Below are 25,797 nucleotides of genomic sequence, written 5' to 3'. Positions count from 1 at the left end.
CTGAATCCCCCTGTAGTGGGACTCACCTCCTGGGACACTGTACCATGCACCACCATTTGTTGTTCCATCCACAAAGCTGCTGTCATCATCATTTTTACGGCATGGTGGTCTGCTCGCATCAGACATAGCAGGGTTAAAAGAAGAATAACTGCGAGCGAGGCTTTGAAAAATAGCATCATCAGGGCAGGAGCTGTATTCGTGAGCACTGCCTAGGGAAAAAAACAAATCCACAAAGAAGGATTGTCAAAAGGACAGTCAGACAGACTGGAGTCACTTCCTAGACTACAAACACTGCACAGCAGGTCTGTGAGTGGAAATTCTCTACACAGAAGTAAGTGTATTATAGCACCACAAATTAATATAGCATTATTTTAACACTATTAATATTCCCCTAATATTTAATCAACTGCCTGTACCAGTCTGCCCCATTATCAATGTGATTATGGATATTAGCCTTAATATGTATGATAACAATTTCAAAATATACCAGAATAACTGAACTATTTCAAGCTTTGGATATTTTATAAGAGAACACATAGTACATACAAAACAGTCTCTCCTAAAAGGGTCTGCTATTAAAAAGAATTTGCAATTAAACTGTGTGAAAGTAGACTTAAAAAGACTTAATATCACCATGTGCTAAATGATAACATTCTCTGCCACAGTGGAAAACTTTTTTTTTAAATGAGCAGTACTGAAGAAGTAGAAACAATGATAATTGTTTCTATTAGCATATTATCACTTTCAGAAATTCACTATTTAAAGGTACCGGTAGAGAAACCTTAGATCATACAGACAGGCCTAGATACAAGTCTCTTGCTTTAGTTAAGAGGGTAAAAACAGTCCTAACTAATTTTAGATCTAAGCTGCCCTGATTACTTATATGAGGGACCATGATTCCCTCAGGTATTACATCAGTTTCATGATGTAACTCTACTGAAAAAAGCTATCTACCTTCAAAACAAGAAAACATGGTCATAAGTGACTAGCTTTAAAATGTAAGTAATTAACGAGCAATATGCTAGAATACTTCATTCTAATGCAGTGACATAACATTTAGAAAATGGATCTAAGGTAGCAGTGAAATAAATATAGAATATAATTTATATCTCCTACTATTTCATGTTAACTCATATTACATACCACTCCGAGTCTCATCATAAGGGTAGTTTGCAACAAGGTCTCCTCCATGAAGATTGGCAGAAAGCACAAAGGGAATATCCATAATCCAGTGAATCACACCTTTTGTTTCAGGAGCAAGCTACAACAAAATAGTATGTGCAGCATTTATAAATTGGTATTCAATATAGAAGCTTACATAATTATGGATTTGGGGCTTAACTCTGATCACATATATTGTGCAAGCCAATTAAATGAAGACTAATATTAATTGTGGCTTCTGAAAGAATTAGATCAGTCCTCTATGACAGAATCAGTCTAAGCAGTTTCACAGCACTCTACAACTGTTGTACATGAGTTCAGAATGACACCATGGAAAAAGAAATTTCAATGATGGACTTTTTTCCATTAAAGTTTAAAAAAAAGTGTGGCAAATTAAAATTTGGAAATAAATTTAAAATAATTGTTGATATGATGTACTCTATTCTCTGCACTGGAAGTAAAACTATTTAATCTAATAATTAGAATTCGAGGTCAGAATACAGCTGTTAAAGCTACCATCCTATGAGACTGCAGTCACAACATGGTAATCTCTAGAACCTCCCACTGTGGAAAACACAGGAAGGTAAAAATCTCTCCAGATGCGTAAAATCTGCATATTGCAGACTTAGGCTTAACAAAATGTGTGTGTTATGTGTGAGAATAGGTATCTGACCAGTAGTGTAATTAAACAGAACACACAAGTGAAGTTCTGGCAGTGGTAAAATGCAGAATATCTACCAGAATATTTTTAATGGCAACACTATCTCTGGCCTTAAAAATAAAACATGTTTTGAATGAGGAACTGCCTAATGATTAACCAATATGGATCAAAAGGGTTTACTACAAAAAACAACTTTGAGAAAAAAAGTAAGAAACATCACATGGATGCATTTGAAGTAACAAAATAAAATATTTACAAGGACTGGAATCATGTAAACAACCACATACAGCTCCTAGAACTTGTGCGTCCGCTTGCAAAAAAAGAGAAGAGATGGGCTTTTAAGTGAGTTGATACACAGTCACTGCTTACCTTGGGATTCTGGTCTACAGCTTTTTTCATGTTTGTCAGTAGGTGATTGTTTGGGCCACCTTCTTTCTCATTAACATACACTATCCTATCGAGATCTGGAAAATTTCGGTTTAGATCTATTCCCTGGGCGTTACTCCGACCAACAAACCAGTCTTTAAGTTCACCAGGCTGAATGATGAAAGAAACAGAAAGGGAAGGGAAATTAGCACATTCAGGAACTTGCACATCAAGCTTTTTGAGGTAGCCATATAAATTCAGATTATGATTTTGCTTCTCATGTTCTTAAGGAGAAGGGATCATAGGGCAGTAAAAACTTCTGAAGCACTGACAGCTAAGTCACCCATATTTCTTTCTAGAGCACTGCAGGAATAAAACCAGCCCCTATGCCACTGTCAGTCTTGGAGCAAAGGATCATTCTCACAACAGCAGATCTGGACTGAGGGTGGGCAAAATTACCAGAAAAGTCAGGTCTTCCAGTGCCTGCCTAGCTTATTTCTGCTGAGTCTTCCCTCAGGACCCGGCTTTTCCCATTTGCCTTGTGCCTGTGGCCATGATTTATAGACCGCATTTTAGTGAACCTGAGAGCAGCTGTAGATTTGTTAACCAACTTCAAGGAATATTTGCACTTATGTCAAAGTTCTTCCAAGTGGTTTCAGGGTAAAGAGGGATCTTAACCTTTCTGTACCTGAGCTTTTCATTTTCATGGTGTCTGTCAGCTTCATTCACTCAAATGGTGGCGTTGGATAAAGACGCAACAAGAATTTTTGCATAATCTTTTCTTTAAGCTAGTTCTCTAAAGGAGGTTTGGTTTTGAATCAAGGAAATGCTTTCAGTTCCACTAAGTTCATAGTTTTCTCTAGGCTGTCTCTATAAGCTGTCAGTACTCTGTAAAGTAGGTTTGGTTCGATTTTTGGTTTTAATACTGCCAAACACTGTGTATAAGATCAATATACCACTAAATTAGAACAAGAGTGGCACAAAAGCAAAAGTGCATTATAAATTATATGCAATTTTATAAGGCAGTTCTGTAGAAGCAAGTATACTTCAACTCAAGAGCAAAAGTTTCTCTCAAATTCTAAATTAGAATCACTATAGGCAAACTTTTGAAACATGTAAAATACCACACCAATTTAAAGGCCGCTTTTGCTTTACTGCCACTAGAGGGAGATATAATATTGAATATGTTTTAAAATAGTTCTATTTAAAAAAAGAAAAAAAGATTTCATGAGAATCAGTTTAATAAGCAGCTTAATAAAATGTGAATTTAATCACAAATAGAAAGCCACATAGAAAGATTCAAGGTTTTCACATTTATAAAAAGAATCCATACTTCTTGTAAAACAAGAAAATTCTCATTTTTATTTAGAATATAATACATCTTAAAAACCCTACATAACAAAGTCCTGTTTGGCCTCTATTTTCTAACTGTGCAGTAACACATCACACTCTTTTCTGAATAGTAGCTTAAAAGTACCTCATGCCTTAAAACTTAGAATCAAAGCTGTTTCTTATTATAAGAAAATGGCTCGCAAAATTTGCTTGTTTTGGGCTGAAGCTCCGATGAATGTGAAGGAAATGCAGAAATGCATTTATATGAGAATATTTTTAATTGAAACACCCCTTTCTGCCACGTTTGAAATAAGTTACTTGTTTCAGAAACATTTTGGTCGGTGAACTTAGAAGAAAGAGCATGTGTGCAACAAAAACAATATTGTAAAACACAGTGAATTCATTTAAAATAGAAACGGCTATTTGTTGAAAACCATTTGTAGTACTAGCCTAAGTACATAACCCCCCTTGTTAAACAGAACAAGGCTATGGTCCTACTAGAAAATACTTCAGTTACACTGTTCCATGTCATGATCATCGTAACACTGGTAAAAGTTCGTGTATTTGTAAAATTGTTAGTTCATTATGATTCTAAGGCTGATATAGACATTGATAACTTCTTATTATCTGTAGCCTTACAAACCTGGGATGCTGCCTTCTCAAAGCCGTCTGGATTCAGAGATGGCATGATATGGATACGTGTGCTGTGGATCAAGTTGATAATAGTTTCATTTCCTTTCTGGTATTCATTGCACAAGTACTGAGCCAAGAAGATGAGCAACTCCCTTCCAACAGCTTCATTACCATGCATATTCCCAACATATTTGAATTCTGGCTCCCCTGCAACAAAAAAGGAAGAATATGTCGTAGAAAGCCATATGACAGCAATGCAAGGACTGCATCACACCACACACCAGAGATGCATCCATCACTATTACTGTGACTGGTCACAGCTTCCCAAGGAAGCTGCAAGCGTCTTTCAGAAAAGCAGATTTACATTTTTTCTAAACTTTAGCTAAACAGTCATTTTTATTCAGCTATTTGCCAAAGGCAGAGAAAGGATACCACATGAAAACACAGTATATCAAAATAAATTCTAAGCAGTGCTACTAACATTAAAACTGTTGATTTCTAATGCAACTCTTGCCTCAATATTACAAGAGGATGTACTGTTTAGGAAGCTTTTAAATATATAAATGGATGCTCATTTTTAATGTTCTCTCCAAGGTTAAGTTAAGCTTATCCCACTACAGATGCATTAGAGTGCAACTGCCAAACCATTCCCAACAAACAGCTGTTGCTTCTACTGATCCGAAAAATCCTGTTCAGCAGTTGCTTTGGATATTCAGTTCAGACTTTATGAAGCAAGTGCAGTAACCTAACTCATAAAAGGAATAGTTCATACTTAACTGGAAATAAGCATTCCAATACACCCAATTGCTCATTAGTCGCATTATCATGTCCCTAGATATAAAGAACACACAAGAGAAGCCTTATAGAGGTGTGCGGGATATATCTTCTAAAAAGTCTACATTTTGGGCCCTAATTGCAGAGATGTGTGAGTATAAGTGTAAATATCTGAATGAAATTAACAGGATTGTTGTACAATTAAAATGAAGAAAATAACTGTTTTCTGGGTTGTAGCCCTTCTTTCTTAACCGTTTCCTTTTCAGATGCAATTTTTTCTGCAATAAAAGCTTGAATCAAACATGATTCTAATGATACACTTTGCATAGCTTTTAATATGCTTTGGGATAGTCTTTGGGATTATCACAGGGGCAAATCCAAGCCAGGAAGAGTGCAACACAAAAAGGCCTAAATAACTGTTAAGCAAGCACATAGCCATATCTACTTATGACTCTTCAGTCTGTGCTTGTTAACATTACAGTGCTCTTTATACCATGACTGTTTTCCTTCCAGCTAAGATGTTTTTGTATATGTGAACTAGTCCCTGATATTTTTGACAGATAAGTTTAAAAGTTTTTTAGTTTCAGTCATTCTTTTTTATCCAATATATGTAGTTCCATCGTTGTGATAAAATCCTCCATTTCCTGTTTTGGCATTGCGCTTCTATTTACCATTTCTATCTGTTGATATCAGGGAACAGTAGAGATCCGATCATCAGGTGTAATCAGATGATGCAATCAACCTAATCTCACTAAAAAGGACAGATACTATTTATTAGAACGCACAGCACTGAACATTACATATATATTCATGATTAGAATACTCACGCATATGTACAGTGGTACGTTATTCATGAGCAAAGGGTTTCATAAGCTAACGGCCAAATTTCTTGCTGTGGTAAATATGAACACCGTTAAATATTGCCCTTTGTGGTTTTCCTTAGGACATCACCAGCAAGCCCTGGAGGATAAATCATGTCTTCCGATTCCCAGACTTGGGCATTAATCACCTTTCCTTCCCACTTGAATTTTACAGAAAGGAATTTACAGGAATTTGCATTTTACAAATGAAGAAATAGAAATATATGTTTCCTATTAGGTACTACTGACCCCCTGCCCCAACGTGTTAGCACTGTTCAAAAGGGTTTGTGAAAACAAGCACAAAGTCTATAGCGATCCAAGAGTACAGCCTCATCTATAGCATACCTAAGGTACTATTGAGCCATCTCGAAAAGGGTATTGAGAGCTAAAAGAAGTTCAGAAAGAGGTAAAGAGAGTCACTGGTAATATGGGAAAAATCTCTTATGAAAAGAGACCAAACAGATCAGCCCTATTTTCCTTAGAAAGGAGAATTATACAAGGGAACATTTACATATTCCACATACTGTGGCACGGAAGAATCGGTCTGGAATGTAGTATTTCCCTACACCACAAAATAAGAGAAGGTAACACTCAGTGAAAGGAAACAATGATAATTTTTGGACAGACAAAGAAAAAAAATACACATAACATGAACTGTGAAATCAGTTGTCAAAGAATTCTCTTTGTCAGTAGAACTCCAAGTTTTGCTAATAATAAAAGTTGAAACATTAAAAGTGAATGGAAAAGAAAGAAAAAGGGAAGATAACAGAGTGCTGAATAACAATGCTGCTTAAAAGCTTAACTTAGTATTCATATTTTAGCTCCCATGGGTATTTTCTTCTATATTTCTCTGAAGTATCTGCTTCTGGTTGCTGAAAACAAGGCTAGGTGGAACACATGTAGGAGGAACCTGTCCTCTGCCAGTTCTGCAGTGCTTCCTATTTTCTTACCTCTAGCCACAACAACCAAAGAAATATACGGTTCCTTGTTCCTTCTCAATATATAGCAGACTGTACGCTATAATTATAGGAGAACTCTTCCTCATCTCAGCACTGTAATATACCTCTGAAAGAACAATGGAGAAAAAGAGCCTTCTCATATCTAAGCTTTGCATTTGCTCCAAGGGAAACAACCTGGATTTGTACTGTTTATTTCAGCAGAAACAAATTCACGCTACAAGCAGTCAGTCTAAAGGGGACTTAGCAACTTGCTCATTTTTAGCTGTCCAGGCCTATCGTGGGTAAAGTCAGGGAGTCCATTCTGGAAAATGAGACCACGCTGCTAAAGTCATCAGTTATCACCACAGTACCCAAAAAGCCAAGGGAGCATCCACAGGCTAATATCCACTGATACGATTTTGCAGTTAATGAAGCCCTTAATTTGCATTTGCATTTCTGTCTTTCATGCTAGAGTAAAATCTGCAACTCAGGATGTACCTTCTGGAAGTCCTTTTGTGAACTGTTTTTACCTAAATCCTCTCCTAGTCATCTTTTTCTCCAGGAGAGTGAAGCTCAAGCTGGAGAGCAGAATGGCTGAGGCCAACAGAAAAACGTCCATTGCACTGTTAGGCTGAGTTCAGCAAGACCAGCTGCTCGTGTTTTAGGGACTGAATCTGTAATGCAATTGTAATGTAGTCAACACCCCAGGCCCACTATCGCTTCTAAAGGAATCAATTCCTTGTCCTCCACTGCGTGGACTAACATGGATATCTCAAGTGCTGAGCATGCTAATCATCTGTTCCTTAAGTCCGCCTTGATCAAGCTAAGAGCACGACGACTGAAAGACTACTTCCTACCTTATGCGTTTCAGGGTTTAGTCATCCAACAGTTCCTGCTAGACCTTTTTGAAAAGTTTCAGTCTTCTCTGGAAAACAGGGCATCCCTTGGGGAATACAGCCTTTAGTCCCTTGTTGCTAGCATGCTACTTAGCAAGAGGAATAGCTGCTCTCCCCATTAATCCTTCACGAGTCATTTAATGCAGACCTTAAACACCCCTCATAGGATTCTCTAATTGTAAATTTCAGTTGGGTGCAAATATAATTTTTTTTAACCATTCCTCCAAACCAGGAGAATAGCTCCTGTTTCCCTGCAGAGAACTGAAGATGGCTTTAAGGGAGAAGCATGCAGATAAACTTTTTTTTTTTATGGTCCACACACATACAAAAAAAGAAAAGTTTCCCAGGGTTAACAGATTCCCAGGGTCCAAGATATGCTAAACACAAAGGAACAGATCTGTTGCTTTAATATTTAAAATTCTTATTTAAATAGTGTTATCAAATTTCTAATACCACTTTTCTAAAAGATGATCTCTCATTCACAATAGCAAAAGCATTTGTTTTGCGTAACAATGAAGATGACAATTATAAACGTTTACATATAATTTCAACCCAGATACTGAGTGATCAACAAAATCCATTTCTTCCACACAACACAGCTTAAAAGTAGATTGACCCACAGGGATCTTCAGACTGCTGTGGATGAGTCCCCAGTGCAGCTACTTTTTTGGTTCTAAGTCAGGAGCTGTGCAGATGAATTTATTGTTTCCCTGTCAATGCGGGTCAATCTCCCAAGCCCCTGGAAGCTCCCAAAGGAGGGGATCCTAACTGAGGGGAAAAATTAGGTTATAATACATTGTAGAGGGTTCAGGACAAAACAGCATCTTTTCCCAGGTCCACACAAAGCCCCACAATTTGTGTGGCCTTTTCCTCTCAAACACAGATTTTCAAATGTGGGATGTGACTGTCAGTGTTCTGAGTTTAAATGCCCAGCTGTAAACCTCTACATACGGGTATACTTAAAGATTAGAATCACTCAGAGTGAAAGCCTACTGCTAAAAATAGGAGTTTTAAGTCTTTGTGACTCATTCTCCTCATCTGTAAAGAAAATATAGTATTACCTACCATTAGAAATGCCGTGACAGTTATTCAAGGAAACCCTATATGCCATGTAAATCCATCCATTATATACATACAACACAGTAATATTATCAACTACAGGAAAACTGAGGCAGCTCATCTCAATTTAGGATTCCCCTTTCCTGCCAAAATGGCTCACTGTTAGAAATGGTCTAGGATAACAAATGAATAGGTGGATACTAACATCTTTGGGGGCAAGTCACAAGAAATTAAATGCAACAATCAAGTCTTTAAATATCTTAAGTATAAGTGAAGTATAAGATATTGCATAATTTTAATTTTTAAAAGGCTTTTACATCCTCCTAGATTGACTCCATGGTACATTAGAAGTTGATAAATGATTTTGGGAAAAGTATTTTAAAATACCACTCTTCTGGTGACAAATTGGCAAACACTGTGAGATGTTACTATTAGCTTCTGCAGTTACTGGCAGCTAAGGTCTTTTGCAGTTTCCTAGAAAGAGAATATACATGATTAATATTACACAATTAAAGGTAACTAACCACTGCCATTTTCACGTCAGGCTGTCTCTCTCCTGATAAATTCAAAAGTACATTTAAACACATTTGATTTTTAAAGATAGTAAGTTTCCAAAGTATAGGTACAAAAAGTTTAGGAGCTACTAATCATATACTGTGAGTCTAGGTAATATCATAGTCTAGGTCTATGAATCAAGATAATGTCATTCCACTAGGCATGCTCTAACATGAGGTAATTAACCTTAAAATGCGTAATAGTTCAGTCATGGAAGTTGTAGCTATACGGAAGAAAAAATAACTGCTGTAAAGTTTAAGTGCTTAATGAACTGTTTTGCAAACAAGCCTGAAATACCCTTAAAAATAGAGTCTTTCTTCTGTTTTCCTGTATTTCTTAGTGAAAAGCAAGCAATGTTCCTGAAGTAACAGATTTCGTGTTTTTGATTACTCATCATCTTGTCATTTTTAAATACGGCAACCAGTAAAATGTTCTTGTAGATGCAGAGTATTGCAAATCCCAGAGCTCCTGCTGCCAGGAAATTCATTAATCTAAATGTGTTTGGGGACTACAATTTTGTCAGTGGTTCAAAGAGAAAGAAATTCTCCAAAGACTACATGGAAGTCCAAGGATTATAAAATAGATTTCTCCTCTGAATATGAAAAAAATGAGAGAGGGAAAGAAGGAATAACTGAGGAGGTGAGATAAGAAAGAGTTAGAAAATTTGTATTTCTATCGCCCTGGAAACTAAATGTCGGCAACTTGCCTTAACAACGTTTCAGTGGAAATGTTGATCTCTATGACTTGTGTGAATATAGTGTTGAAAGACAGATCTGCAATGCAGTATTAGTTTCTAAATCCTTAAAAAGGCCTTACATAATTTTAGGATGGAATTTACAAAGATATAGTGTTGGTCTAACCCTACTGAAAGAGAAACTAATAGAAGTTTCACAGTTGGCTTAAATGGAAGCAGAAATGGGTCAACACTGAAGGCTTTTTAAAAAAGCGTTCACATTCTTGCCATTTACTGCTAGAGAACACCCTGAAAACAAATAAGAGGAACAGAAATTCAAGGCACTTTTAGCAAGTTCCTGCTTTAAAACAGAATAGTACATATATTTTTTCATGACCATGATTCCAGACTGGTCCCAAACTGTTTCTGGAAAATTTCATAATTATTTGAACAGTACTGCTTAAAATTAAAGCTAATAACAAACCCTATGCAGAGTACTAAACCAGGACTGAAACTTCATAAAGAACAGCTACGTTTCTGCTGACCTTGGATGTGATCTCCATTCTGCTGAGCATAAAGACTGTGAGTTGGGCTTCAAAAATGGATCTCATGTATTTGGCTTGGAAATTAAAGAAAGATTCAGAAAGATTACCTCACACTCAAGATAGTCCTTACCACCATGACGGTTCTGTGTGGCTTGATGCTTTCTTCAGATTTCGAACAACCTACTCTCAACACAGTAGTTACAGGACTTGGTACAGCCTCCCACAAGAAGTGGTCAAAGCATCTGCTCTGCCCCACGTACAGCTATTTCCTGGCATGCTTCAGTGCTGATCTTCCCACATCATCTTGTGCCCATGCTGAAGCGTGCGTTTGTTACACTGAATTAGATATTTTGGGTAAAGCCCACTTACTTTAGTAAAGTCTACAGCTTTCTGTCTACTAAATTTTTGTTACTGCATTTGAACTGATGGTACTAGGTATCTGAATTAATGATGATTCTTTAAATTACAAAAAATAATTTGTAAGGAAAATCAAATTTAATTATTTAATCAAAAACCCTCAACTTAATAAGAAATACCAAAATGTAATATGCACAAAGTCCTGACTACTTCGAAAAATGAGAAATTATGTAAATGTGTTAAAAAGTAGTCTTTGAAGTTCCAGATAAAAAAATCAAACTTTTAGAAGTAACAAACACCTGTTTATACAACCAGATTAATCAGATTGGTTCTACATCGCATTTTTCATGCTCTAGGAAAAATCAGTCAGACTTTTCATTTATCAAACTTCATTATATTTTAACAACGGCAGGTACTGTTAGCTCAGCATTGAAGATGAGGTTACTAAGAAAACAAACAAAACATTAAATGACTTGTCCTGAACCACCCATACCAGCCGGTGGCAGCGTACGGAACTTGTACAGTTTTTTCATCTCCTGGGTTTTTGCTGTCACTGGTAGGAAAAAAACTGAACCAGAACACCCTGGGATTCTTGTGAAGGACACTGGAAGTTCAGTGATGACATAAGCAATTCTCCACACATCCCCTGGGACGCTGGCTATGGAATATAACAGATTCTATTTATCTTTTCCACTGTGCTCAAAAAAATAGTGAACTTTTCTATTTGTAAGTATGTGAATTTTCCTTTCAAAGACACTGTATCCCTCCAGTTTTGCTTGGCACAAAGATAGAGCAAAGATACTTCTTTAATCAGTCAATTTATCATCAAAATAGACCTTTTGATGAAGAGAAAGTTTATATATAATTTAGAAGTGTATTTATAATTCCTTCTCAAGTTCATTTGATGAGCTTTATCTCTTCAGCAAAATATATAATCAGCTTTTTCACTTCCCCGATGGAAGAGTTTGCCAGACATCACAGCAGTTTAAAAGGACTGAGTTTGTCTATTTCATTCCTTTTGCATTAAATAAATATCTCAAAGCTAAACTAGTTCAAATGCCAGTTACTGGTTTTTGCCAATGTCATATACTCAAATAACATTTTTTGGTTTTATATATATTTTTTATTTAGTGGATAATAATTACACATCTGAAAAATGCTAATGCGGATACAGAAAAAAAAAGGATGCAATTTTAGTCCACTGGAATAGTTCACTTTAGACCTATCATTTGAGGGAAGCTTAGTCCTGTAGTTGTAAGAACAGAATTCATGAGCTTAAACTTAACCCTGTTCTGGGGTTCTCTTTTGTTCTCATCCCAATTTTGTGAAGAGAAGAAACAAAAGTGTGAAATAGCCCTTTTTTGTCCAGATCGCACACTGTAAAGCCAAAGAGGTAGGCAGAAATGCTGGACAAAGGCAAAGAAACAGAAGAAGCTCTCCCTTTCTCCTGGAAACAAACAACAAACAAAGGAAACGATTCTTCTGCCAGAAGTTATACAGGCCCAGTGCAACTCTGCCATGCAGCTTCTCTGTGCCAAGCGGGTGGCCAAGAGGACTGAAGCGCAGGGACAGCCCGCTCCTGGGCTGTTTCTAGGCCAGAGCACACAGGTACTGTTCCTGCAGCAGCGCCCAGGGCAGAAAATCAGTGTGGAGGAGGAGGACGGAGTAAAGTCAGGCCACGATTCCTCCCCTGTGGTGTTATGTCCCAGCACTCACTGGGGTGCCACATTTCAGGAAGAAAGCAAGCTAGGGCAGCTTTCAGGGCTGCGTCACCTTGGGCCCACAGCCACGTTACTGCGTGATGGGTGTGTAAGGGAAGTGCCTCCACAGCTTCACCTTCATCGACCACCAACTCCTCATGTTTTCTCTCCTTAAAGGAGAGCTATTCATGACGTAAAAAGGTTGCAATTTCCATCAAGAGGACATTCTGGGTCCTTGGGAAATAGATTCGTTGTGTTTAAGGATAAAGGAGTAGCTATAATAAAATCCCATTTACTGCCCTTAGACTTCCACCCTTGATTTCCAGGAGTCCTTCTTAGGTATCACAATGGTACTTGTTACCCCACTGAGGCTACACGTACCAGACCCTCCCTCCTCCTTTACTGGCACTAGAACATTATTTTATTCCACAAAAGTGTGACAAAATCTGTGGGTGTTGCAGATTTGTGATTCAGTTAGATGATGCTAAAGTGCAACGGCCATTGCTAACAGATGGAGAGGGAAAGCATCTCCTCATAAACGTATGTCTGTAACAAGACTCCTCACGTAGACAACATTACAGAATAAGAGCGGCTTTTGCATTGACATATTTGTTTAGCTTTCCTTTCTTAGATGCGCCCTAGTGTTTATTGATCTTTGCTTCTGTGATTACTGGCCGGGAAGTTTACAGAAAAATTTATAACGTGCCCTGATGAAATCAATTACAGGAAGAAAGGAGTGGACAAACTGCAAAAGCTGCTACCCTGCTCCTTTCTGGAAAAAATATGAAAGGCTGACTTGCGATGACTGAGAGAGGCCATCGTTTATGTCAGAGCATCAATGACCTGATTTATGTCTGTATCCTCAGGAATTAAGAAACACCCAGCTAGCTTCTTTCAATCCTACTGTTATTCTAGTATCACCCTTTTGATATGAAGGAAAAGAATTTTAAAAACTCAGAACTCCCTCCTTTTAGAATTTAACTATTTTTCCAGGAAACAAACAGCAGCAGCACTGTGGGCTTAAAAATTTAGTAAACTAAAAAGCCAAGATTAAGAAGTGGCTTATTGTGATCTCTTCTCTTGCTCCGCTTCAACTCTAGCCTGATTTTAGCAGTTAATATCCTCTTAGCTTTCTGCTTTTAAGGTATGAATGCTATATGATAACAAGCACTAAAACTTGATTGCATTTGTTCTTGAGATAATTATTAAATTGGGTCAGTGTGAAGAGAAAAAGAGTATCAAAATAATCTAAATTTATAGTCCAGCAACACTGCATCTCCCAACAGCCTCGTTATATAACATTGCAACACGTCTTCAGAGTTTTTCAATTACATGTAAAATTTTACTTAAAACTGGTATGATACCTTAATGATTTATCCACATCCAGTTCAGGTAGAAATGCAGACCTGAAGGCTTGGAGGGGGTCTATCTTTTCACACACATTTGAAACATAGCTATTCTTTATAAAAAGTCCCCCATAACATCTTAAACATTAAAAATGAAAGAAGTTGGCAATTCCTAGCAAGGCAGCATAAGGAGAGGAAGCTAAACGGAAGCAAAGGCTAATAAATTCAAGCTTGAGGCGTAAAATGAAGGAGTGAGTCATATAATAGCTTGTTGACTCAAGAATAATGATGTCAGATGGCTGAACCAGGCAAATCCTTTGTCTCAATAGCAGAATGGAGATGAAATGCTTTCAGGAGATTTTTCGGGTTTAGATGAGGGAGCTCCAAACAGAAAAAGGAAAAACCACACACACACACAGACACACACACACACACACACAGACACTGACCTCAAAACCGCAAGCCACAGAGCAGCTGTCCAGCTGTGAGATGAAGAACAGCCTTCCTAACATAGAAGTAAATGCTTAAAAAAAACTCTGTAAAAGCTTTCATGTCTGCTCAGAGATACAGCTCCTAGTCTCCTAAAAACAGATAGACTTTTTTCCCCATATGGGGAACAGACATAACAGTTTGATATCTTCATCAGCTTTCCTCAGAGTTTCCACTAGGTTTGCCTTTTGAAGATGAGTAAGACAGGTCTGCACAAAGAGTTGGGAGAGCCAGGTAACTGTTGGCCATATGGTCTACAGTCAAGAACAACAGAAATCACAGTCCTGTTCCTGAATGGCACCTAAAAGTGCAGCAAGTGAACTAGCAGCTGAGCAACTAGAAATTTTATAATGAGCTCTATATATGGCAACAGAGCTTTGTGCATTTTGATATAAAATAAACCTACCTAGGATTTATTCTTCTAAGTGCAGACAAGCAGAAAGGTTATTTTAAAATAACAAGGCATGTTCTTTACAAAAGGTTGAGTAATAGTTATTTCCTCCAATTATACCACCTCTGCCTCCATCACACCAAGCACATCAAAGGGCAACCACGAGTTCCTCCTAGTACTGCCTAATTATTTTTCTTCCTCTGAGCAATACAAAAAACTACAGCAAATCCATTTTTGTGGATTTCTCTTTCATCTCACTTGAAACTTTTTCATGTTAGTAGCAGTACATGAGAGGCCCTTTCTTGCCAATGCAGGAGGAAACATCACGTTAGTGAAAATGTACATTTTCTTGTCTGTTACCTAAGGGCAAATTCCTTCATTAATAAGGGCAGAAGGACTTTTGTTACTGATATCAGCGGTACCCAGCTTCAGCCTGAGCATGTTCCCCATGCCTCCTGTATAGCCATTTATATTTACAAAAGAGGTAATAAGAAACTAGCAACTGAAATACTTTGTCATACTTCAGTAATTCCAGATCAATATTGAAGCAGGGAAAGTAAGAGGAAAACTGTGACCTACCTTCCAGATTTGTAGCATGTTATATAAATTTTATGCAGGTGTAAAAGGCTAGGGAGGTATAATAAAGAAGAAAACAAGGTCTAGCACTTTTTAAAAAGCCAGTTTCATGTATTTTGTGCCTCTGTTTATTAACAAATACTAAATATTCTGAGATGGCTGAGATCATGTATGAATTTCTCATACCTCGCGTATCACTCTTAATGGCTAAAGACTCCATGGAGTAGCTAACTAGTCAGCTCACAGAGCAGAGCATAACACAGCCAAACAGCATCTCCTGCAAAGCACTGTGGCAGTGGGGTTTTTTGAGGTTCCAGGCATTTGGGGCTTTGTGAGTAGAAGAAAAAAAAATCCCATGGAAAGTAGACCCTTTTGTTGAAGCTGTTAATTTAAGTGAAAACTGAAGCCTTTACGGAAAAGCCATTTTGAAGGAAAATTTCCCTTTGTCCTGTTACTATAATTAATATCTCTAGGAGATCACTTTTAAGTAATAGCTTTTGGAGGCAAAAATAAAATGTGAAACATCAGTGAAATACTTTGTATATGTGGAAGAGAAGTAGTATGAATTCTAAAACTTTGGACTATTTCTGTTTAACATCAGTCTTTTTTTGCCACATTTTTGAACATCATCATCAATTGCCTTTTCGCACAGAAAAGTAAAGAGAATAAATAGGACACACCTCACAAACCTGAGTGGAAAATATTAGACAGAACTAGAACTCAAAGAGAATTATTTATTAATTTTAAACTTGAACCTTCACTTCAACGCTCAGATAAACTAATCTGGCAGGTGGCTAAATAACCCTTGAAAGCAAAAGAGAAAGGCACCAAAGCTGCCCAAACAATTTCTTCACAAAAAAAGTAGGAGAATGCTGCAAAAAGCCTATCTGGAAATGAGAATTTAAAGACAAGTAAATTTGCCATGGCACCCATAAAGTCCCAGCAACACAGATCTCTGTAAAATGCACACAGGCACACACAGTTAACTATTTACAAAATCATCTGATGAACATAAAATTGTGGAATTGGGCTCAAGATTCCCATTTATCTCTTCTACTACCATCCTCGCAGATGCTGACAACCATATTTTATGGGGCTCGTGCCAGAACCAGGTTTCCGTGTTCATTGCTGGAGAGCTATAATCTGGATCAAACTCACATTATGAAGAGACACAAGATAACTTGATGAATCATTCTTATCTTTGTTTTTTCTCAAAATATTCCCCTTTTTCTCTTCTTTAATCTTTGGAGTACACCTCTGCTTACACCTGCAGCCCTTCTCTCAGAGGACTAGGCTGCTGTGGACATTTGTGAGAGAAACATTCAAGGATATCACACTTTCTAATGAAGGGAAAAGGAAGTCTAGGAAATAATTAATCCAGTCAAGCAGGGGGAAAGATGTGGTGCCTGATCTAACATACGACTGTGATTGTCTCTTAAGACAAGGTCAGTAATTTGTCAAACAGAGGGGGGAAAGTGATGTGTAGCATGGATGGAGAATCCTCTCCTGGCTCTGTTTGCAAGCACTTGCCCACGCTTGCATGCGTGTGCGCGTGTATGTGCGTGCATGCGTGTGATGTATATGACCACAAACACACATGGGCGTCCCTCACTGAGAGATTCAGGCCCTACGAAGGTCATCACCAGGTCCTGAAAATATTTGTCATGTTTCTGTTCGTTAACTTCTTAGATCTAAAACAAACACACTTCTACATCTAACTAAAGGGATAGCATTTGTAGATATTCAAAAATGTATGAAAAAGACAGATTCGGCACAGTTCACAAGCAAAATCAGGACCGCATGATTCCAAGGGAGAAATAAAGTGAACCCTTTAGGAAGCAACTCAATATTCCCTGTTTCTATTAAAATCCTTATACCCTGTCATCCAGTGATTCATTCTTATTTAATCATACAATGTGAAAGAAAATCCTTTTCTAGTAAATGAATATATCTTTGCATTACAAGACAATCTTATGGATGCTTGGATTGTTTTAGGAAATGTTAGCGATTCAGTCTTTGCCATGTTTTCTGTTTCTTTTTCTTTTTTATATGCATTTTACTTAACCTTCTCTTTCATCCTGAATTTAATTTTTATGTTCACAGCTGTGATGACTGCCAAAAGTATGTTTCAGTATATATTTTCCCTCTGTCTGCTAAGCAATAAAGTAAAAGAGAAATAGAGTTGCAAAACATAAAATAATGTAAAAAAAAAAAAGTTCAGATTATAGGAACATAGAAATGTGAAGGCAAAGGGACAGAAGACTACCGCATGATCCCTTAAAGATTGCACTTAATGAAAGGCAAATAACTCTGGAAAGAGGAGCATATAAAATTCATGGGCTATTATCCCAGCAGGTAGGGATGATACTTATCTGTTTTATTCTTCTACCAAAAATATCCCAGCGATATTCGACCTGATATGGCTCTTTTTTTTTTTTTTTTTTTAACTATAAAGGCTTCTATACCTGTACAATAAAGACATTCTCTTTTTTATTTAGTTTTTGCTACTAGCAAAGGTAATCATTGAAATAATATTGAGAGTTCTTGTCCATTTATTTAGATTTTGAACAAGTATATTAAACATATGTTTAACTTTGCTTCACAGCGATTAGTCCGGAACTTAAAGTCAAGCACACCCTCAGGATTTTGCCAGAATGAGGCCTTATGCTTTCATACAAAAGCAAGAAAGTCAAGAAGATATTTTCCACTGACTCCCCTAATAAGGATCAAGTCCTTATTTCTGAACATTTCTTTCTGGATTTTTTTCTTTCTGGATTCTTTCTGGATCTCTCCCCTTTCTTTGAATTAAAAATCTTTCTGTCTATTTATAAATACAGTTTCTATTGGGACAACAATTTTTAAGACATTTTGTTTGCACATGTGTAACCCAGAAAACAAATGAACTTTTCGTGATGAAATTCTCCAGGTGGCCAGTTTTCACTGATGATTTATCTTCAAAACAGTTATAAAACAACAGATTTATAAAAGCTTGAAAGTTCCCTTTTGCAATAGGTAATATGAAATGTAGAATATTGATACTATTTTGCAAAGTTACTGAAACAGATGCATACAAAATATTAGTGTTAGGCATATGGGTGTAGTGAGGTGTTGTTTCACTGTAAACTCTGCAGACACAAACATTTGGTAATTAATTACAGAAAAGAACAATGAACTCAGTACATAGAAATTAAAACATTACACCTTGGGAGGTTTCTTCTTTTGCTTAAAAAGGAGAGGGAAAGTAAAATTACATGTGTAATATTATATTATTGCTATACTAAGACAACTATTTCAAACCCTCCAATGTTAGAAAATTACACTTTTTTGGCAGAGAGAAGACGAAGCTCCTCTTAGTGATAGGGCTAAACCAGGAATGAATACATGCTAGGCTCTCAGAGTAATCTTTATTTCCCCTCACTGGATATATTAGTTTATTAGCGTAATCTCATGAAGAGACTAACTCAAAACCAAGCTTTGCTCATAAAATATTTCACATGATGAACTACACTGTTTTCACATTTCATACTACTCAGAAGGCCCTGCTGGAACCAAATAATCAACTCACAGCGTTAACAGAAGCAGGATATGGGGCAAAAATAAGTGTTTTATGGCAAGGAAAAGCAAAACAAGCAAGAACTTCACGCACCATAGAAGTTTCTTGATTAGAAACTGATCCCAGACTTTGATCAAGATGTTGTTCTATCAAGACCGCATAACCAAGCTAAAATGTAACACTGCATATTGTAGGAAACTGGAATTGACCAGGCTTTCCAAATGACGTATTATTCATGCCTGTTACGAGCAGTTCATACTTTGGTTTACAGCTCTTTCCAGGCACAAATACAGTAATTTAACGGACTGACCAGATGTTTTTCCTATTAAGAAAAAAACCACAATTTTAGATTACTTGTCTACTTCGTAGCCTATAGAAATAGGAAAAGATCTATATAGTTTATTTTATTGATTGCTAAATATCAGGCACTTTGAAAAACACCTGTCTGAGCCAACAGCACCTCTTTACCTATGTGTGCACAAGCATGATCACACAGGATAGTCCAAGCTGAGAAAGTTAGGCACAGAATCTTAATTATGTGTTATTCAAGGCTGCCATTCTAATAGCGTGATACCTCTATACACGTATTAATACTACTATCTCAAGTCCTTAATAGTCCCCATTACAGGACAGACACCACTGTGTTGTCACTGATCAAACAAGATGATTGTACCTGCTCGCAGAGAATTTGCTAAGTATAAGAAAAAAAGATAAGAGAAGCATGTGGCAAGCACAGGACACGTGATGATGTCAGCACAGATCTCACTGACCCCTCTTCTTCTCTTATCTTTTGTAACTAACTGCCATGACAAAACTAAATATATTGGAGAGCTCCACCTGAAAGATGACATCAAATCACTTGATCTGTGACTGCTGTGGGAAATTCCTTGCTGCCACGGCAGTCACAAAGGAGCAAGTACTAGGAAGCTGGTTTCAAAATTTGCTCAGTGGACCATAAAAGTGATCAGTAGTGTCTCAGAGGTACAAATTAATATTTTAATGTTTACTAATATTGTGGCAGTTACTTTCTCAACAGCAACAAAATCAAGTACCAATCCAAAATGATGCTCCAAGCCTTTAGAAGGGGACTCACAGAAACTTCCAAAATAAGCCGAATGGGCAACATTTAACTGAACTAGACAACTGAATATAAATACATTTTTCTTAAGGAACAGTTCAGCTGGCCATCTAATGAAAAAACCGAAGAAACAGAAGTTTGCTTAAGAAAAGTAAGAGTACCCAACATGAAACTTAGTTCTCTGTGTAACTAGCATGAAATTAAGCAAGTACTGGCAGGGGAACAAATACATAGCAGCCACTACTCATTATGCAGTATTTGTTCCTATATATAATGCTTCCACTAACTAAAATTTAAAGGTATTATTATAATATTTTATGAAAGTTTAGGCAGCTGTGCTGCGGAATTCTTTCTTCATGGATTTTCCCTACAGAAATACCCTAACAGATGTCGTTTCAATAGCACATTGATGTGCATGAGAGAAAGCAGGAGGACATGTGATGTTCAGCTGCTATTTGCTTTCCCTGGGCTTTGTAGCTAATATGTTTCTATTTAAAGGAAGGGAGGAGATGTGCTAACTTATGGGTTTATTTTAGGATTTCTGAATTGTGATTACACCCAAATTAATCCACCTACACAGGAAAATGCAGGTGGTGGAAAAGCAATGTCCTATCAAATGAATATAATGTTTTTCCAGGTAAATCAGATGAAACTAGAGAAGATTCTGTGTTTTCATCATGCCCTCCATGTGTAGTTTGATTTCAATCCCATGAATCATCCAAATCTCAACGCATAAGTAAAGAGTGAAAGATAAGTATTTTTTTTTCTAAGCGAAGAAGCCAAAGAAGCTGGCAAGGTCTCTGTTGATATTGTTATATCCCCTCTGCTAGAGCAAGATTCTGCTCTAAAGCATCTTTCTGTGTTCATTCATCCATTTAACCTTTGAGCTCTTCTGACACCCTTTGTAGACTAGTCCCCGGTCTGATGGTCCTTCCAGGCATTTTTTCTTTATTACTTTGACCACCATAAGCAATTTTTTTCACTCAGCTACTTGATGCTTGTCTCAGTTACTATAGTTTTCTCCTTTCCATTTTCTTTTGCTTCTCCTTTAATTTATACTTTGTGGAACATCCACCTGTTTTAGGCAAGCACCTCTCCTCAGAGAAACAAGAAGGACATAACAGCACAGCAGCCATGCCTGCACTGCTTTTCACAACTCTACTCTAGATCTGAATCAAGGTTTCAGGATGAAGCCGTCTGAGGCAGGTATAGCCGCACTGCTTGAAGGGACACAATTCAAGTGCAACAACGCAGACATTGCCTGAATTAGCTAGCGTGCCCCTGAGAAGTCTCAAAAAGGCAACAATCACAAGTGGGTGAAATTCTGGAGCTTGACAGCACAGCATTTTCACCAGAAAAAAGTGGACTTGCTGCTCACCATCTCCCACAACAGTCTATACGGATTGAACTTCCCTTCCCATGCAAAGCTTTTAGGATTTTTTCCTCAATTCCATTTCTCTTGCACATTGAAAATTCTAGATAGAGTTGGACGAAGCTCCTATGAGTGAACAGCTTAAGAGACTGTATGTAATCATCCTGGAGAGTAGCATCCAAAGACCTGTCAAAAGAAAAGGCGTACACCACAGTGACCTGATTTTTAAACTGGATCTGCCTGTTAAACTCATCAGTAAGAGGGTAAATGATTATATTTAAATTCATCATGAGAGTTCAGAGATGTATCTTTCTTTGTATGGTAGGGTTATTCTTTGAGTACACAAATTCAAAAAGCAGTTCTGGCTTTTTGAAAGGCTAGGATCATTAATTCTTTAATACTTTTAAAATTATACAGAATATGGAAACGTCTTAGCACCTCTGCTAAGGCCTTGGCAAATGGTAAAATGTAACTACTGGTTAAGCCTCCCAGATGATCATATTCACTGATTTCCAGCATTAGGAACTGGTGGAACATCACATGCATTTGTGTTGCATTGTCCCTGTTTATATGTCAAAAGATGAAATTATTCTGATAGACCTGTCTGCTTATATTTATGCTTTAAAATTAAGCTGTGCTTTCTGAATCATACTTAACCTTTCTCTCTTACATGTTTATATTATATTCATCGCCACAGTATTCTCACCCTTGAAGAAAATCTTGCAACCAATTTCTGCCCCCACTTAAGGAGCTGTACTATGCATGCATATTTGTACAAAAGCCAGCTCAGTCCTCCACTATTCTGCTGACTTCGCTACCCAGAAACAATGCATCCTTCCTTGGTATAAGCAGATCCAACCCGAATTAAGCACAAGGTATCCTTAGTAGTGACATTTTGGTCCATGATATGGACCAAAACTAAATTTCAATTACAGGTGATTTTCAAAAGTCAAATTAAATCATATAGACTGTAATTTCATTCTTATTAGAACTACAAAGTTTTCCCAGTTCTTTCTCTTCTAATCATGCCCAAAATGATAATGCTTAACAATTAGCTATAAAGACTTCTTAATTCATTGTGCACTTATTATTACTTAATTCACTGTTCACTTATCAGTGAAATGTAATTCCACAGAGTATATCTACAAGTACCGCTTACGATTCCTGGTTCCTGAGGAAATCCCACAAAGATACAGGTTTGAAATTACAGTCATGACATTATGACAGCTTCATGAGTTGACTTGTCAAGTGCAGCTCAGCACTTACGTGGGAAAATCAAAAGGTCAGAATTTTCCTTCCAGAACTATGATTGAAAAAAACTGCAAAAAAAAAAAAAGAATAACATAAAAACAATGTAAAGGAGGAAGCAGTAAAGAAAAATTTTTTAAAATATAGATAAGATCTATATTAACTTCCAAAATTTTCCTCGAAGGAAAACATGCAGTAAATTCTAATCATTTTAATTATATTTAACTTGTCTACTTTAATAAATTATATTTATTTTAATTACAATGAAAATGTGGAAAAATCCATTTTAGGAAGTTTACTAATGTACGAGACAACGACAGCATTCAACAACACCTCTGTGATATCAGCTAAAGATAATATTTCACACAAAAACATCAAGAAAAACCTTATAATAGCACCGCAGACAATGATGTCATCAGCACTGAAAAGGTAATAGTTTAGGACAAAGAATTTATTTGTTTGCCTTGTTCCAGAGAATACCTGAATATTACAGTACGTCCTCCAATCCAGTTTTGAATAAATGCCTTCTTACATTGTTAAAGGCACTTTACACTTACACTCACTCTTTCTGAGGGTGCCAACCTCCAGATGATTAGAAAAACCTAATAATGTGGCACCTATCTTCATTAAAAATTCTGTGACTATTCCTCAAAGAATTTTATCCTGGCCCTCTCTCCAGATTTCACTTTCAGTAACCATATTGCACTAGAAAACCCTGTATTTGGAGGCAGGACAGCAGCATGGATAAATTTAATAGCTAGCTAAGTGGACAACGGTGATGAACATGCAGGTCTAAGCACAGGCTGCAAACGCAGACCTGACAATCCCAGGCAGCTCCTAAGATCTCAGGAAAAACTCTATTAACACATTTTCATCAATACGATTAGTTTCAGTCACTTGACTAAACCAAGCAAAAGTGCACCTTCTGGTCCAACTGCACTTTTACTCATTTAGTAAAAAACATCCCTTTGTAGGGTATCCTGTTTCTCCTTTCTGAATGAATTTGTCCATCATCTATATGTTTCACCTTCATATCAATATGCAACAATAATGAAATTGCACACTGGTGTATTCTACTCTCTTCAGCAATTTTGACACTCTGGCCTGATCTTGGTAAACAGACTTGCCATGGTTCCTTCAGAGGGAATATTATTGAACAAATTTCACAAAATGGAACAATCTTTAACTGGCACCAGAACGCCTTTCCTTCTCTTTTGATATACCCTAAATAAAACCTTTCTCAGAAGAGTGAATACTCAGTAAATACTTTCTGCTACTTCATTATAGTTGTTCACATAGCAACACACGCTCTTGGGAAAATTTTTTTGTTTTCTTTTTAATCTAAAGAGTTTTCATGGACTTTAAGATTAGGTAGATTCTTTTATTTTTCTCTAGTTGCAGAGCAACAAGTAAAACACTTATTCAAGATGCACTATATGTCTTTAACCTATCTGCTTCTATGCCTTCAATATATGAGAACGTTTAGAAAGTGACTTTTGATACTTTTGTTCCTTTTCTCTAAGACCGCCTCCTTTTAAAGTTACTTATGCTTTTTCCCCCTCTTTGGGATTACTGAACTGCAAACAAAGCAAGCTCTCGACCTGAACACAATTTAGGCTTAGTACATCTTAGTGTTTTAAGCCCAATCCAAGCATTTGAAATTCCATTTCCTATGGGTATCTTTCATTCTGCCATTTACCAACGGTATTCCTGTTTGCCTTGATAAACCATCCTCTGACTTTTTGTTTCTTAAGTAGCTCATCTGAGCTCTGGAAAGAGAATCTGCTCACGTCACTGTCCCCAGTACGCCTCAAGGCCTTACATGACTCTTATTACATTCTTGCACTGGCTTCCTTATTTTTTCTAACTTGCAATTCATAAATAATGTTTATACTGGCACTGTGCAACTATTCCTTTTATCATAAAGATCTGAAAGTTTTAATTTTCTTTTAGAAGAAATAATCTGAAAAATTAACATGAACTTTGAAGTAAAAGGATACAACGTCATGTGCAATACAGCAGCTCTCAATACACGTTTTTCATAACATGATAAGTAAGTAATGCTTAAGAAATATATTTATCACATAGAAAAAAAAAACTATACCCAGGCCATTCTATTTTTGCAGTTTTCCACAAATCTAAAGATATCAAACAAAGTCTTCCAGCAAAATTCAGATTATGACTTAAATGTGTTATAACAACAGAAGTTGCACACCTATATGCAATTCCTATTCCGCCTGGGGAATCCTCCTGTGGAGGGCAAAGCTGTCGCTGCTATGGAGAGGAAAGCAGTGCCGCAAGGACCGAAGTGTAACAGACAGAAAAGCCACAATCAACAGCACTAGCCATAACACAAGAGAAAAACAGTTGTTATCGCAACCAAAGGAAATGGGAAATTCTAAGTTTGTTCTACTCTATTTAGCGTTGGGAAACCTTGGCTTTGCTCTAAAGATTTTGAAAAGTAAAATTATTCCAGGATTGGGCAAGTTTGATGTTCAAAATGCATTTAACTCCTCCTTACTGACTACTGTCCGCAAAGCTACAGATATTGGCCTCAATCCTACAAGCTGAACAAGCAAGCTGGTCTTAAGAACCCCTACTTCAAATCAGAATAACAGAAAAGAAACTGCAACAGTTTCAGTATAATTTGGTATAATTGCATGCAGAAGGCACTAAAGCTTTGCCAATAACATCAGGAAAGGCAGAACATCACACATTAGTTATGACTATTTTGGGAGCAAGGGAAGAACATGGGCTTCAAATACTGTTTATCTATCATTAAACCTTGGACTGTGCAAACTGTTGTCAATTCAGAATAACTTACAACATAAGCTCAAGTATAATTGTGTGTCAATTTGTACCTGTCTCTTTCATACCTAAAAAAAAAAAAAAGAAATCTTCAAATGGTCTGGAGTTCATTCTCTTGTAGAACAGAAGAATTAACAAAATCTCAAAACCATTGGCTGTTTCTTGGCCTTCCCTGCCCATAAAATTTCAGAAGCATCTATAATGTCTCACTGATACAGCAAAGAATGCCATCAGTGCTACTTTAACAACGTCAAAATAAAATATTTACTATGCTGCTTTTCACATTTTCATGTCATGCCTTTATAAACACATAATTCAGCATGAACACGAAGGGTTGGAAAGGTATTTTTGCCAAATATCTAGCTTTTATGGTGGAACTTCATCTATGGTAAGGACTAGCATTGGAATTTCTAATCTTTGTATTTG

General features: G+C 36.9%; 1 protein-coding gene across 2 annotated transcripts in view; it reads right to left on the bottom strand.

The window, feature by feature from the left end:
* Window positions 1–25,797, bottom strand: part of CPE (carboxypeptidase E) — a 54,456-nt gene that overhangs the window by 12,261 nt on the left and 16,398 nt on the right. For both annotated transcript variants that reach the window (XM_068942421.1, XM_009677179.2), the window contains exons 2-5: window positions 4,164–4,360; window positions 2,192–2,359; window positions 1,144–1,261; window positions 27–209 (exon numbers count right to left, since the gene is read on the bottom strand). In XM_068942421.1, coding sequence (XP_068798522.1) covers window positions 27–209; window positions 1,144–1,261; window positions 2,192–2,359; window positions 4,164–4,360 — 666 coding nt within the window. The remainder of the gene's footprint in view (window positions 1–26; window positions 210–1,143; window positions 1,262–2,191; window positions 2,360–4,163; window positions 4,361–25,797) is intronic.

This window comes from Struthio camelus, chromosome 4 (genome assembly GCF_040807025.1).
Source record: "Struthio camelus isolate bStrCam1 chromosome 4, bStrCam1.hap1, whole genome shotgun sequence".
Classification (NCBI taxonomy): domain Eukaryota; kingdom Metazoa; phylum Chordata; class Aves; order Struthioniformes; family Struthionidae; genus Struthio; species Struthio camelus.
This window is presented reverse-complemented; position numbering and strand designations above follow the sequence as displayed.